Consider the following 14,901-nt stretch of genomic DNA (forward strand, 5'->3'; position numbering starts at 1 on the left):
TGGCACTCGATGAAAAATATTAAAATAAACTCAATGCAATATCAAAATAAAATTTCATATCCGTTATTTACAGAGAAAATCCCCTTTCTTTTTTTCAGTGGCTTTCTAAGAGTGAAATTTCTTCAAGACAAAGCAAACAAACATGCTTCAAAAGGTGCCTTTGAATTCCTTGAAAAAATGAAGACTGTTACAACTATTGCACACATGTCTTTTCAACGCGCAAAGTCCCCTGACGTTTCGGCTATGGGGTTTTATGCCTTTAGTCTCTTGAAAAGAGCATTTTTGAAGCGCAAACCCACTACGATCGTTGCTGCCTAGAAAGTAGTGGAAGAGAAATGGAAATCAGCACCCCTCGATAATCCAGGAAAAGCCCTTTTATCATCAAAATCACGATGCAGACATATATTCCAGAAAAAATGGCTTTGAGATCAAACATTTGAAAACATACTCTTTATAGTTTAAACGTTAATTATACTGCTCTGAAATCATTTTAGAAATGTGTACACACATTTTGTTAAGTGATATGTTTCCTGCTTCAAAATTTTTTTCGTTACAGTACTCTGCTTCCAATCAAAATTGATAATTTCAGAAGTTTATGCAAAAACAGAAGTTACGAATGGGAAACATAGCCAATCTTGGTTGGAAAGAGTATATAAGAATCGCGGGGACAGAAAATAGTTCACTGACTTGGGAATCAGACACTTGTACCAATCGAAAATTTCACCTAATCATGTAGTAATATCTAAGTGTCCTTGAGATTTAATTTTTGTGAAAAGGTTAGTTGTGCAAGTCTATCAGTTTTTGCAACAATGAAGGTAAAATAAGAATTTTCACTAAAATTATTCATTAGAATTACGAGTATATTTTGCCCAAAGAACTAAAATTTAGAATTCGAGAATTCGGGTATCTGAAAGACACTTTAAATTTGCTTCGAAAGTACCTTGGTGCCCTCGGCAACCGCGTTGCCAACCCTTGTTTTAGAATATGAGGAAAATACGGTTAATTAATTTGTTTTTATGTATCAAATATATACGTGGAGTATTTTTAAAAATGCAATGTTTCAAAATCTACTGATTTAACGTACCCAGTATTATGTAAGGTTAAAGCAAATTAAAAGTATTTTCTTGTACTCTCTTTACAAATTCTTATGCATACACGGTAATTTGAGAATCAGTTAATGCTCAGTATTACAAATTCCTTTACAAATTTCTGTGCATATACGGGAATTCGAGAATAATATAATGTCTAGTGTAGAAGATAAACTACGTTTCAGGAACTTCGTTCAATTCATGTTAATTTTTATGTATAATTATTACTTACTTTATAAGCGTTGCAAACTACACTTTTCAAGTTTCTCAAAGACATACGTTGGTTGCTGTCTGAGTACACCTAGAAGCATTAAAAGTATTTAAATACACAGAATCTTCACAAAATAATAAGAACAAAATTAAAAAATTGAACATTTATTTTCCGCATTTAAAATAAATAGTTCATTTATTCACTGAAGTTTTAAAAAATTATTATTTAATTTATTGAAAAAACTAAGTATTCCAATTATTGAAAAAAAATGAGTATTTCATTTCTTTATTGAAAACAATTGAGTATTTCCTTTATTGAAAAAATTGTGTATTGATAACTTCATTTAAGCTCAAATTACAAACTAAAATTACAGAATATTACGTTGATATTTTTGAAATTCAATACTTATTTTACAAAAACTGACAACATAAAAATGATTGCTGGAAACTGCACTCATGTCCATAAATTTAGGATAATGCAAAATCAGGCAAAGGAAGAGCTAGAAGCAAAACAAATTTGACTTATTTGTAAAGCTTATTTTTTAAACAAAAGGTAAAGAGCAAAAAAAGATGCTATATGCTTGATAATTATTAAAAAAATTAGCGATTTTTTCTCCCTGGAGCAAATTACAAAAAAAAACCTATTTACAAAAAACCAATATTACATGGTTGGTATGATTGTTAATACATTGTATGTCTCCCAGACGATGCAATACAGTCCGTACAACACCTAGGCATGCTGAGTATCAAATTATCGATCTGATCTTGGGGGATGTTACACCACTCAAAATCAAGTTCCGGTAGACATCTAGGAAGACGTTGACGGGCTGCAACTCGTCGACCAAGCATATCCCACACGTGCTCTACTGGATTCAAGTCCCGTGAGAATGCTGGCCAGTCCACACGGGTGATGTCCTCCGCCTGAAGGCATTCGCTTACGATGTTTACACGGTGAGGACGACCGTTGTCATCCATAAACACAAATTGTGCGTCCATGGCGCCCCGAAACAAACGTACATGTTGTTCCAGAATGACGTCCCGATAGATTTGGCTTGTCATGGTTCCAATTTGAACATGCAGGTCAGTTCTGGAACCCAGAATAATTCCACCCCAAACGAGCACTCCTGCACCACCGTAATGATGTCGTTCAATGTTGTTTTCTTGGTGGCAATGGGTACCTGGAGCTCTCCATATGAAAGTCCCGCGAGAATCAGACTGCAAGCTAAACCTGGACTCGTCGGAAAACATCACACAAGCCCACTGTTGTGGTGTCCACAATGCATGCTGTCTACTCCAGGCTAACCGCAGGCGACAGTGAGTTGCAATAAATGGAACGCATCTGACAAGTCTACGAACATATAGACCAATCTGCCCTAAGCGTCTGTACACGGTCTGCCTTGAAATTGTCGTACTAGTGGCTGAAGAGAGCTGACGAGACAGGTCTGAGGCTGTGTTTCGCCTGTTTCTTTTGGCAGTAACTGCCAAATACCGGTCCTCATTCGGCGTTGTAACTCTGGGGCGACCTGTGCTGTAACGTCTACTCGCATTACCATCATCTTGGAATCGTTACCAAAGCCTGGGCAATTCCAAGTTCGTCTGATACTTCCAGTTGGGTACGCCCACATTCCATACGGCCGATTATTCTGCCACGTAAAAAATCATCCAAATGTCCTTTGTGTCATAACTATTCGGTTATTGCACTGAAATGCTTATAAAGCACCTGAGAACAATTTTACTTCTTTGTCTGTATTCCTTACATATCACTCTCTTACACTCTCGTCATTGTGACGTACCATCGGTGTCATCTGGTTACTTCCTGAAATTTGCATATGATTCTTGAAGATATGTGTAGTGATTTTATAGGTGATATATTTATTTTAGAGTTCGATTTCCGCGTGACTTCGAATTATCCTTAATTTATGGACATGAGTGTATTTAATGTGCATAACTTAATCTCATTTTATTCTTACAGAGTAATAAATATGTTTATTCATTATAATCTTAATAACATTATAAATGTTGACTGATCTCCTGATTATTATGAAACAAATTATTATTTGAGTTAAAATACACACAGTTTCTCATTATAATTTAGCATTTCATTTAACATATTCACATATAGCTTGTAGTAGCTTACTTAGATAAATGTTTTTATCAAATACACTGTTTCAAGTAAAGATGGAAATTATAGTTTTGGGCAGAAATAAAACAAAATTACTTTGTTTAGTCATGATTTTGTTTAAATTATGATTGTATTCAATTAAAGCTCATATGTGAAAACTTTTAAAAAAGTATTCAGGATAACCGCAGTTAGGATTTCATCAGCTAGAAAATGTAAATCCTTGATAATCATGATATGCATGATGAACGCAATTAGTTTTATGAAATCTATAAAAATTTTCCCAAACAGATCGTTTTTCCTCTTCGCCCAATTAAATGTTTTATTCAGCGTTTTAGTGTTCATTCTCTAATTATTTACTTATCCAAGTATTTCATTCTTTAACTTTTTGTCTATTCAAGTGTTTCATTCTTTAATGATATCTATTGGAGTGTTTTATTCTTTAATGGCTATGTTATAAAATTTAGGCTCACAAGCCAAAATTGCGGAATGCTTTCATCCAGTAATCAGGTTTTCTGTCACTGTGATGTTGCTCAGAATAAAATTCTTATTTATGAATTTGAATGCCATATTTCATTTATAACAATAATCTCAAACTTCTGTTTTTCTGCTTTATTCAAATTATTAAACTATATTTGATTTACCTATCAGAGATCAAAACCTATCAGATATCTTTCAACATGCAACTATAGCTATTCGTAATTGTTTACAGTACCTTGTTAACGACGATCCATGGCACGAAATAAAGTGGAGGGTTGAGGTTCTCCGTCAGTTGAGCATTTTCATGAAGAAGCCTATTTCCTTCATCTCCAGAAGCACATTTCTCAATTTTATTCCAATCTAGACTCATTCTGCGAGCACACTGTAAAAGAAAACGAAGTATATAAATTCTTGATAATCATTAAAAGGAAGTTTTGATTGATTAGTAGGATTTTATGCTAATTAACCAATTATTATGATTTGAAACTTTACTATACCTTCTTCTTTATATAGTCCTCAACACAATGCAAATTAGTTGTAAAGTATTTAAGCCGAGAGTTTGAATATTTTATAGTTTTGGGCAGCGTCTCTCGCAGTTTACGTCATACTGCCAGCTCTGCGAAAGTTTAGTCCAGTTTTGAGCCATTTTGCTATCCAACGTTCGAAATTTGCCGTTAAATAATTCAGCCAGCTTAAGCAAACTATTTTATGTGTAGTTCTAGACTATGTTACTTGAATTTAAACTTCCACTTACTTACTTACTTAAACTTCCACTTACTTACTTCCCCTTACTTACCACTTACTTGCTTATTTTAAATACCCGCAAGTGGAGGAGTTTCGTTTTGCAACACTAGTGGTGCCTTCTGTTAAATTTTAAGAATTAGTAAAAAAAAAAGTCTTCGAAATACTTTTCACCATTTTAATTCTGACTCCAGCGATAAATCGCTTGTTAGTTTAGTAGGATCTGAAGGACATTGGGTTAAGCATCTACGTAGCTAGGATTCTACAGATTACAAGATTAGATCATTACTTTGAATCCACTACTTGTAAGAACTAATAAAATATTAAGTAATTATTTAATCTGATTTGGGAATAAATCAATTTTTCGAGTGACTTCAAAGTTCAGTAACAATTTAAAATTATAAAATTCCTTATTGTGAGTAACTAGATCAGTTTGCAAAATACTAATGGATTCTACAAGATACTGAGTGTTAACATTTTAAAATATTCAATTTTTAGCTATTTTTTCAAAAGTGACATTATTTCAGTATGGCATGTAGTAATTTTCCTGTGGGAAAGAAAATAATTTCATTTGCATGTAATAAAATACACGAATATTTGCAGCTGCTGCAATTTAATTTAATGCTGCTGTAAAAATTTCCATTCAAAGTGGTATTTCTAAAAACTGTCTTAATAGGATATGTTTTTCTAAAAAGGAATTTTTGAATTCTATTATTCGCTTCCAGATAAATATGAAAATTTCTATTTAAAAATTTTATACTTTCTCTCATATTTTGTCAGGGACTCTAGATAGAGTAGTAATTTTTGTGAATAAATTATGTCTTCATAAACATCTAATTCTATCCTTCACTCCTTAAGGGGGAAAAGTCATGGTGTTTCAAATTTACTTCCGAAAGCTAGCAACTTATTTTTGCTATCTTTTTTGAAATTTCTGTGAATAATAATGTTACAAATAGTTAAATATTGCCGCATCAGCATTGAAGACGAGAGTAAGTAGCAGGGAAAATTATATTTTTTATCATGATTAATTAACAGCTTTTAACCTAAGTTCACCTATCATTTTACAGATAGCTCAATCAGCAGAAAATGATTAAAATAGTCGTTCCTTATGAAAGTGTCGCAGTAAAATTATATTCATGATAAAGAATAGAAATCAGCTTATACTTTTAGGAGAATTTGCTAAATTCTTGCATACATTTACTTTATTTTAGATTGCTGCCATTTTGAAATTTTTTTTTCTTCTTGGTGAAAAATCTTCAAAGAATCTTAAGACTCGTGCTTAAACAGTTGCTATATTTATGAAATTATATCATGATCATTTTTTAAACAAAATAAATTCATATGGACACAAATTTAAGAATAAAGTACATCCTTTGTATGGATCCCATTCCTGAAGTAAATCATAATATACATAATTAAGTGAGCAAACTTACTTTTGATGCGCTCTGTGATGGTCGTGGATAATTCTCCATGCAATCAATGAAATTCATTTGATCTTTCTTTTCTGGATACAAAGAAATGACGCAACTCTGCAAGGGAAACAAATCTATACATTAAACTAATTATAATAAATTAGAAACATTAAATGGTAAACAAAACTTAATACATTATTCAGTGCACGCTATTCTCATTTCGATAATTTTAATAAAATTTAAAATTTATTTTTTTAAGTAGTAATGAGAAAGAAAAAAAGAAACTCTTATCAGACTAGTATGCAAATTATGATAGAAAATAGTTCCTTGAATTCTTCAGACCCTTTTACTGGTATATCATTTTGAAAAAACGGATTAGATTAGATTTTTTTTATATAACCACAGAAAAATTAATTTTCCCTCTATTTACCGAGTATATATGAGTATCATGTCCTTGAACTAGTTCACACAATTGACTAGTCATGTATTTAAAATAAAAATTAAATTAAAACAGTAAATTGCATTAATTATTCTAAATTCTTTTAAATACTATAAGCCTAATTTACACTGAGCAAAATTCCAAATAAAATACTCTTATTCTTTAGTTTTTCTCTGAATTTCTTATAATATTAAAAATATCAGATTATCTTTCTGAATGACATTTCCCAATATAAAATTAACTGGCATCAGTTATTTTAAACGTAAAACCTTATTTAGCATGTATTGCTTATTGTTTGCTTTCTTGTCTAATTTTAATCTAAATTTACTTCTCTGTGATATTACTTTTCATTACATCGTCGCTTTCAATTCTTGTTATTGCGTCGCTTCGTCGCTTCCGATTTGAGATTTGTGAAGAAATGTGTGATCAGATAATGCCCTTAACAACTTAATAAAAGTACTGAATTGTTCTTGGTTAATAAACTGGTGCAGTCAAACACCGTATTTACATCTGTCATTCATGCCAACTTTAGACCTTTAAAGCATTAGTCACAGAGAATTTATGTTTAATAAATCGTAAACAATTTTCACACAAAAGTATCTTTGTGTGAAAGTTCTTTTGTGTTTGATTTCCAGAATGAACGTAAATAAAATTCAGATAAAATAACTCAGTAATATTAAATTCAGGACTATAAAATATTGAATACAATTCTTGAAAGAATTTAAAATTTCAATCACCTGAACAGTATTTCCATAACATTCGGATGGTCCATGATGACACATAAAGTCATATTTCTTCGTTTCAGTGTTATAATATTCCTAAAATGTAAATATAAAACATTATTAAATGTCATTTTGAAATCAGTGTTAAACAGCGAGATTAATGTTTGCCATCAAGCTATGCTTTAAAACGACATTTAACCATATGTTCGACAAAAAAAATAATAAAAATTCAAATTATTTGAATTTTCTATTTCATTATTATTACACGAAAGTAAAACAAGGTGAGTAATGCAAATAAATGACGTAAATTTCACAGATGTTAATGTAATAAATGCTTCTTTTCGACATACTTAGAAAAACATATATAGAAAAATTAAATTTTACTTTTAGAGTAATGGCAAACTAATTCGATTAAATTTACCCTAATTTCGCAGCATTTCACATGGAACTTATTTTTTTATTTTTTTATTTTTATTTTTTTTTTTTTTTTTGTATATTACCTAAAATTGCATATCAATTTCACATTTAATATTTTGTAAGATAAATTTGTAAGATAAGATATTTCACATAATTAAATTTCTTTAAATTTACCTCGAAATTTCTAATTTCTTCATTTTTTATCTAGAGATAATTTAATTTCTACATAGAAATTGACAATTTTGTTTTAAAAAAATGTGTTAAAAACCTTTCAAAAATAAACATAATACTGCTTCTAAAAATGTTAGCATGTTATTTATCATTGATAAACCATGGCAGCATAATTATACGACATCGTTTCTTATTTTAAATTAATAAAGTCATTTAATATAAACGTGTTTGCAAATTTTTGTATATTTAGACGGTCAGTGAGAGTACAGCAATTATATTCAGAACTACTCTATGAAATCCTTCAGATGATTGCTTTTTCACAGCTTTCATTTAACACATTAATCAAGCTTTTATGATTTATTCTACCACAGAGCTAAAACCAAACCTTGCAAGTGAACGTTAAGCCAAATTAATATTTATTACCTAATTTTAAATTTTATTTCGGCATGTTTCACAGTTTCAGATTTTACGTTTCCAAATTATCTGTTTTAATTGAGTATGAATTTAAATAATTAAGTTTTAGATATTGCTACTAGATGTCGCCACTAAAAGATTGTTTGAGATATGGGACTTAAAATGTTTAGACTCGCAACATCCTGAGAAACTTTGTCTTCATTAAAACGTGAATGCTTATTAACAATACTATATTGCTACATTCGGATGTAACACACAAAGAGGGAAATAATAACATAATATTTGCAATTAAAATACGTAAATGCAATAATAATACATAAGTGTGTACTATTATATAATAAATAATAAACAAGGCATCATAAGCAATAAGGTCAATATTGCGATAATAAACCCATATTGTAAAACCGACATACTTTCCCAACAATACAAGAATGACTTACCAAAGCATAACGAAGCATAATTTTAGAGACACTATTTTAGTTAATTAACTAAGTTACTTTCATCCTCAACAGATGTCGCCACAAGCGACTTTCCTATTGCATTAAAATTGTGATTATTTTGGTTGCTCTCAAAGAAACTTTCGTTTCATGATTAAAAATTAATGAAACAAAATTTCGTAAGAGTTATTGTGAAAAAAGCTATTATTTCATGAAGTAAAATTTAAGAAAATTCATAGAATTTCGCCGTCAAACCTAATATGTATTCAAAGATTTAAGGACGTAAAATTTCACAACGATCAACGAAACAACCATAGCATTTCTAATATGAAAATAGTTTTCAATCTTTTCCAGATAATAGTTGACAGAACTGAAACGCTATGTCTTGTCCACCAGAGATTTGAAGTTCTAATCATTAGTATTAGTATTATGTTAAGTAATTTTTAATTAATTATAAATAGGAGCTACCCGTTTTCAACAGATTTTCGAGTTTCAAGTTAAGAAAATAAAACGCGGTTCATCTTTAAGATGTGACAGTTTTTTGTTTAGATTTTCTCTTTTTTGTTTTGAAATAGATAATATGTACAAGTGTGACAATGCATTCTGAAAGAAAAACTAATCGCCCTGTTTTCGACTGTAGTGTACTCAAAAATCCAAATTGGCAATGCTAATGCGTTTAAATGTTTCGCTTTATGGTAGACCTGCTCTGTTTATTGTACAGTAGAAAACTGAACTAATAACTACACATTACTATGCACCTCGATCAGTTGCAATCGTCTAATTTTCAGAAGCGACAATAATAAATTAGCATTGTTGTAGGCATTCACAGTTTGGCAATGCCTATCTCAAAATGAAACGCATTAGCAGCTTCATGGTTAGCATATAATCATAGATTTTTGTAAAATATATCTGAATGTCGTTAAATTCATAAGTAAATTTTCAAATTTTGTAACGGACATTGAATTTCTAGCACAGCAGTGTATCGCAACACAGGTTGAGTAAACTGCATTACGATTTAATAAATCTTTAGTTATTCTTCACTAAATAGCATTTTTCATTTACAAAGCCTGATTTTATATAAGGACTGATTTTTTAAAATATTCCATATGATGTTTTTCAACAAACACAATAGTATTTTAAATATCTAGAAGATTGCACCTTTTAACATTTTTTTAAAGACAAATCCTTTTTTAAAGTATTAATTATGACGCAATCTGAAGAATTAGGATGCAATTACGTTACCAAGCTGAACGGCTCTAATAATTCCCCCCTGTACTGAAATAATTCAGTATCTAGGTGCTCCAGTGTGTTCTATATTTTATATTATCATTAAACTCCAGTCCTGACTTTTTTTAATGTTCTTTGACAGAAATTTGCCAGGTTTCGTTGCATAGGTAAAATGAATACTATGGAATTTTATTCGATAGCAAGGAAGCTATCGAATTCTTCAAAAAACTAAATAAATAAAAAATGAAATAAAACAATAGATATCTGAATTTACTTCTAATATGTTCTGGAAAATGAAATAACATACCAAAAATAGTTCAGAAGATATGACGGAAAGAAATATAAAAGGATTCTCTTCACATTTAATTTCCGTAATTCATTGTTAAATAATAAGCTTTTTTAATGCATTAAACTATAAAATCCTTTAAAGCATTTTTCGTCTTTCCACTTCTTTTCACAACATAGCTAAAAGTAATTGTCATATTAAAGAAATTATAGAGCAAGTTGAGTATACATTACAGCTCATTATGTATTTTCTACTTCAATTAAAATCTAAAATCATTTGACTGGAGCAATTGATTAAATTAGGGTAATTACAAAACCAATATTTTTGTTTTACTGTGAAAATAATTAAATATTTTTATGAAGCTATGCCAGCTGAATTCCGTTGATTGATAAAAAACATTTCGTATTTTTTTCAGTTGATTGATAAAAAACATTTCGTATTTTTTTCAGTTAATTGATAAAAAACATTTCGTATTTTTTTTCAGTTGATTGATAAAAAACATTTCGTATTTTTTTTTTCAGTACTAACTATTATAGATTGGCTATGGAAGCGGCTTAAAACAGTACCGATTTAGTTTTATCAATTGTTTACTAGGCATTGTATTTAATGGTAAAATTTCTTCTGAATGGCTTAAGTCTTAATTTATTTAATGTTAAAAATCCCCTCCTAGGTAATAGCCTGAAACCTGATTTTTTTTCACAAAGCAAGTTCGTAAGATTTATGTTAATTAACCAATTATTACGATTTGAATCTTTACTATGACTTCCCCTTTCCATATTATCTATAGCGTCTTTATTCTTCGTAACCCTGATCAGAATGCAAATTAGTTGTTAAGTATTTAAGCTGAGAGTTTGAACGTTTTCGATTTAGAACTTTTACAGTAACAAAGAATCTCCCTTGATAGGTACTACAACTATAATAGCAGTTGCAACTTTTAAACGCGAATGAGCTAAGGTCCCAGAAAACTGAGTTACGTAACTCCCTACCCAGTTTAAGCCAAACAGTACCACAGCAACTAAAAATCAACATTAGAAAAATAGCTCGCCTCGTAGAATAGTAACTTTACTGTAAGAGCAAAAACTATTGTAATGTAAGCTTATCGCTGCCCATTTTGCATATACTTGTTCAAAATAATTTTGTAAAGCAATTCAAAATGACATAGAAACTCCAGTCAACGTGTAACTGAATTACAAGTTTACTTTGAATATCTCAGTAAAAGCATTGTAAATATGAATCCAGATAATGTTTAAATGTGCATATAACTGTCATGATTATATCTAACTATCTCATGTAACTTGTACAAGACAATGTCTGTAATTAACATATCTATGCATATACGCAGTGTAATAGCTTTAAATATTGTTATTAAAATCTTATAATTTAAAATAAATAAACTTTAAGCTATATGTTAACGGCAATGTTTGAAACGCTGGCTTGAGAGCCATGTGTGGCTCTCGCACGAAGAATGTATTTATTTTATTCTATTTTTAAATGTTTAGGATACATTTTCTCTTCTTGTTTGTATGTCGCCATTTTGAGTGTTAAATAAAAGTTTATTGCTGTGTTCCCATCAATGGAGTTTGCTTCATATTGCGACATAAGTATCACAGCAGGCCTTGTATGCCGATGTAATAATTATTTTTTTATACAGAAGAAATAGCCCCTTCTGCCAGGTTAACTATTAACACTGTAAGACTTTTAGAACAAAGTCAGGTCAGTGGTTATCTCAGGTGGCAATCAGTAGGATCTCAAGGACATTGTTTAAGCCCCTGTACAGTAAAACTATACAAGTTCTCCCCGCTTCACATCTTCATTAGTTCTTCAACAAAAAGATATTTCTTTTCCTACCAATAAGTAATAAAATATTTTACTAAATTCATTTTGAATATGAAAGGTAAGCAGCTTAACTCATAAAAGCAGGAGTATATTTTAATAATATTTCTTATATTTATTTTTAAAAAGCATATTTGGACTACTTACTCTTGCTTTACCATAAGGAATCAGGCGTATATCAAGTATGCCTTCCATTTCCCTGTAGAGTGGATAGAGCTGGCGAGTCAGAAATCGCATACTGTCTGGACAGTCGGTTTCGTAATAGATGTCTAGCTGCACCTTCTCGGGGTTGGTACTTGATCTAGAACCACTTACAGTAGGAGAAGCCACAGCGGTTTGCTGTACATCAGAAGCAGAAGCAAAATAGTTCCTTAAATCAACATTCGGGGGATAATTGCTGGCTGGCCTTCGATATATGTAGTATCGACGATGAAATCCACTACTGTACTGTGCAGAAATAACCTATATACAGACACAGATCTTTAAATGTTTTGTATACATACACCTGTCTTATGCTATACTTAATAAAAGTGAAGATTATAATGATAAGTGAATCGTGTCGACTTAAAAATGAGGCATAAAAATATCTTTAAAAAACTTTTTGGGTCAGATAAAATAATAAAATAAACAGCAATAAAAAATCTTATTTATCATAATTCAACTATGAAAAATGCACAGTATAGCGAAAAATATTTACTGAGAAAAAAAATTTAAAAATATTTCTCGTCTGATTTCAATCCTACTGATTCAGAACTTATTTCCTTATTTCAGTCACTTTAGAAATTTTATATATCTTTTATTACTCATCCTTTTAAAAAGATCTAATTAATTTTTAAATATCCCGATATTTCATATTGGAAATTACAATAATGAAATAATTCTAATTAGAATCTTTTACAAATTATTCCTTGTGAACTTTTCATCTCTAAAATATTCATTATTGTTGGTGCACGTAGTCCTTCACAATTCATGTGAAAGATAATTTACTGAGGAAAGAAATAATTTACTGAGTGGCATCATATTCTGTGATTTTATAATGTATTTTATATTAAATAAACATTTTTTTATGATTTGAATCTCTCTATAACTTCTTGTTTCTGCTTGCCCTCTGACAGCGGCATTTCTTAGCTTTATTTTCTGCTGCTGAGTTACTGCGCAATAATATTCCGACTTTAGCCATTTTGCTAGCCGACGTTAACACGCGCCATTTAAAGCTCTTAGCAACTTAAATAAACCAATTTGTGTAGCCTTCGACTACTTACTTTCAATTTGAAATTTCAAGTTTATTATTCTAAGTATCCGCAGAGTGGCAGAGTTTGTTTCTTATGCACAAGTTGTGCTTTCTGTTCATTTCAAGATTAAATAAAAAGATAAATAAAATAACAAAATTTTAAGAAGATTTAAAAATCTTCTTAAAATTTTGTTGTCCGGACAGTGCGATTATTCGCTTGCAAGTCTCTGAATTACTATTATCTATAGGGTCTGAAGGGCTCTGAATTACTATTATCCGTATAAGACCCTATACCTTCTCAAGAAAATTTTCATTTAATTCCATATAAATTTATAAGCTTTATGAAACCGACAATAAGTTGCATTTTAATTATGAAGCATTACCTTCCTTTGAAGGGCAAACTGATATTTTACGCCACTCTTTTAATGTTCTTATCACAAGAAAATTTTCTGGCTTCCTTCGCTTTCTAGAAGTTTCGAGTTTGTGCAATTCGAGCATTTAACAGTTATGTATTTCGAACAAAGGCGGCGACTACTTTCAGGAACTATTAATTATGTATTATAATAATTTTACAGTTCTTCCCATCATTGATGATTAAGAAACGATAGTAATTACAAAATGCATTCCTCTCTAAATGAAATTTCAACACTCTGTTTTCTGTTGTTTATTTTAAACTAACTTAAATGTTGAATTAAACTGGAAATGTTTATATACAGAGTTATTAAGAATGCACATATCTCTGATATCTTTTTTACGTGTTTGAAATTCTTTTAAGCTAAATCACAGATAATCTTGTAAGCATCTGGATTCTTTTATTACTTATGACATTTATAAATTTTAGACATATGATGAATCCTAAATTTTCCTGATCTCTCTTTACAATTTCAGCGTATTTCGTGATAGCTATAAGAGATCTGTGATGCTGTTTCATTGTTACAGTAATACTTTAAACACTATCAGAAATAATTGAAAGAGTAACAAGATCATGATTCACTGTAGTGTCAATATGTTGAATTTTATTGCGAAGCTTAGTTTTTACTTCCTTATACGAAGTAAAAGAAGTATTGCAATCATTAAAAATTCCAGGTATCATATTTCAACGAAAATATCCATTTTGGCCGCTATCGAATGCAATTTAACAATTTTTTTGCGTGACCTTTGTACGTAAGGATATAATAAAGAACTCTTTTTTTCCAAACGGATTAAAAAACTGATTTAAAATAAATTAAGAAGAGATTTTTTCGTCAGATCTGTACGTACGTATGTATGTACTTATCTCGCATAAAAACTAGTAGTCTCAGAACGTTGATTATTTTGTATATGGCACTTTTATAATATGCAGTTGTGCACCTTCCATTTCGGTTGCAATCGGCCGTACAAAAATTATATAAATAAATATATGGATATATATATATATATATATACCCATTCTGTTACACGGCTCGGTCAGCTCAGTTTTTTTTTTTTTTTTTTTTTTTTTTTTCCATTTTTATATGCTGGTAAATTGTGCATTTTCTGCTTTAAAAAAAACGATTGAATTATGTTATTCTTATCTTCCGGTTAAGTTCTTATGCCTTTAGTTAATCTACATACCATAGATGTAGAATAATGAACAATTTAAAAGCTTTTTAAATGCTGCTAAGCCTAATTTTTGTTTACCATAGCAGCCATTTT

At 30.2% G+C, this 14,901-nt stretch overlaps 1 protein-coding gene across 1 annotated transcript in view; it reads right to left on the reverse strand.

Moving 5' to 3' along the window:
* LOC118191268 (gamma-interferon-inducible lysosomal thiol reductase-like) overlaps positions 1-14,901 on the reverse strand; it is a 50,695-nt gene that overhangs the window by 2,377 nt on the left and 33,417 nt on the right. The window contains exons 2-6 of the mRNA XM_035362073.2: positions 12,144-12,458; positions 7,227-7,307; positions 6,072-6,167; positions 4,133-4,279; positions 1,321-1,389 (exon numbers count right to left, since the gene is read on the reverse strand). Of these exons, the coding sequence (XP_035217964.1) occupies positions 1,321-1,389; positions 4,133-4,279; positions 6,072-6,167; positions 7,227-7,307; positions 12,144-12,458 (708 nt within the window). The remainder of the gene's footprint in view (positions 1-1,320; positions 1,390-4,132; positions 4,280-6,071; positions 6,168-7,226; positions 7,308-12,143; positions 12,459-14,901) is intronic.

Source organism: Stegodyphus dumicola, chromosome 10, assembly GCF_044657685.1.
Source record: "Stegodyphus dumicola isolate Sdum_Otavi_A_Nest chromosome 10, ASM4465768v1".
NCBI lineage: Eukaryota > Metazoa > Arthropoda > Arachnida > Araneae > Eresidae > Stegodyphus > Stegodyphus dumicola.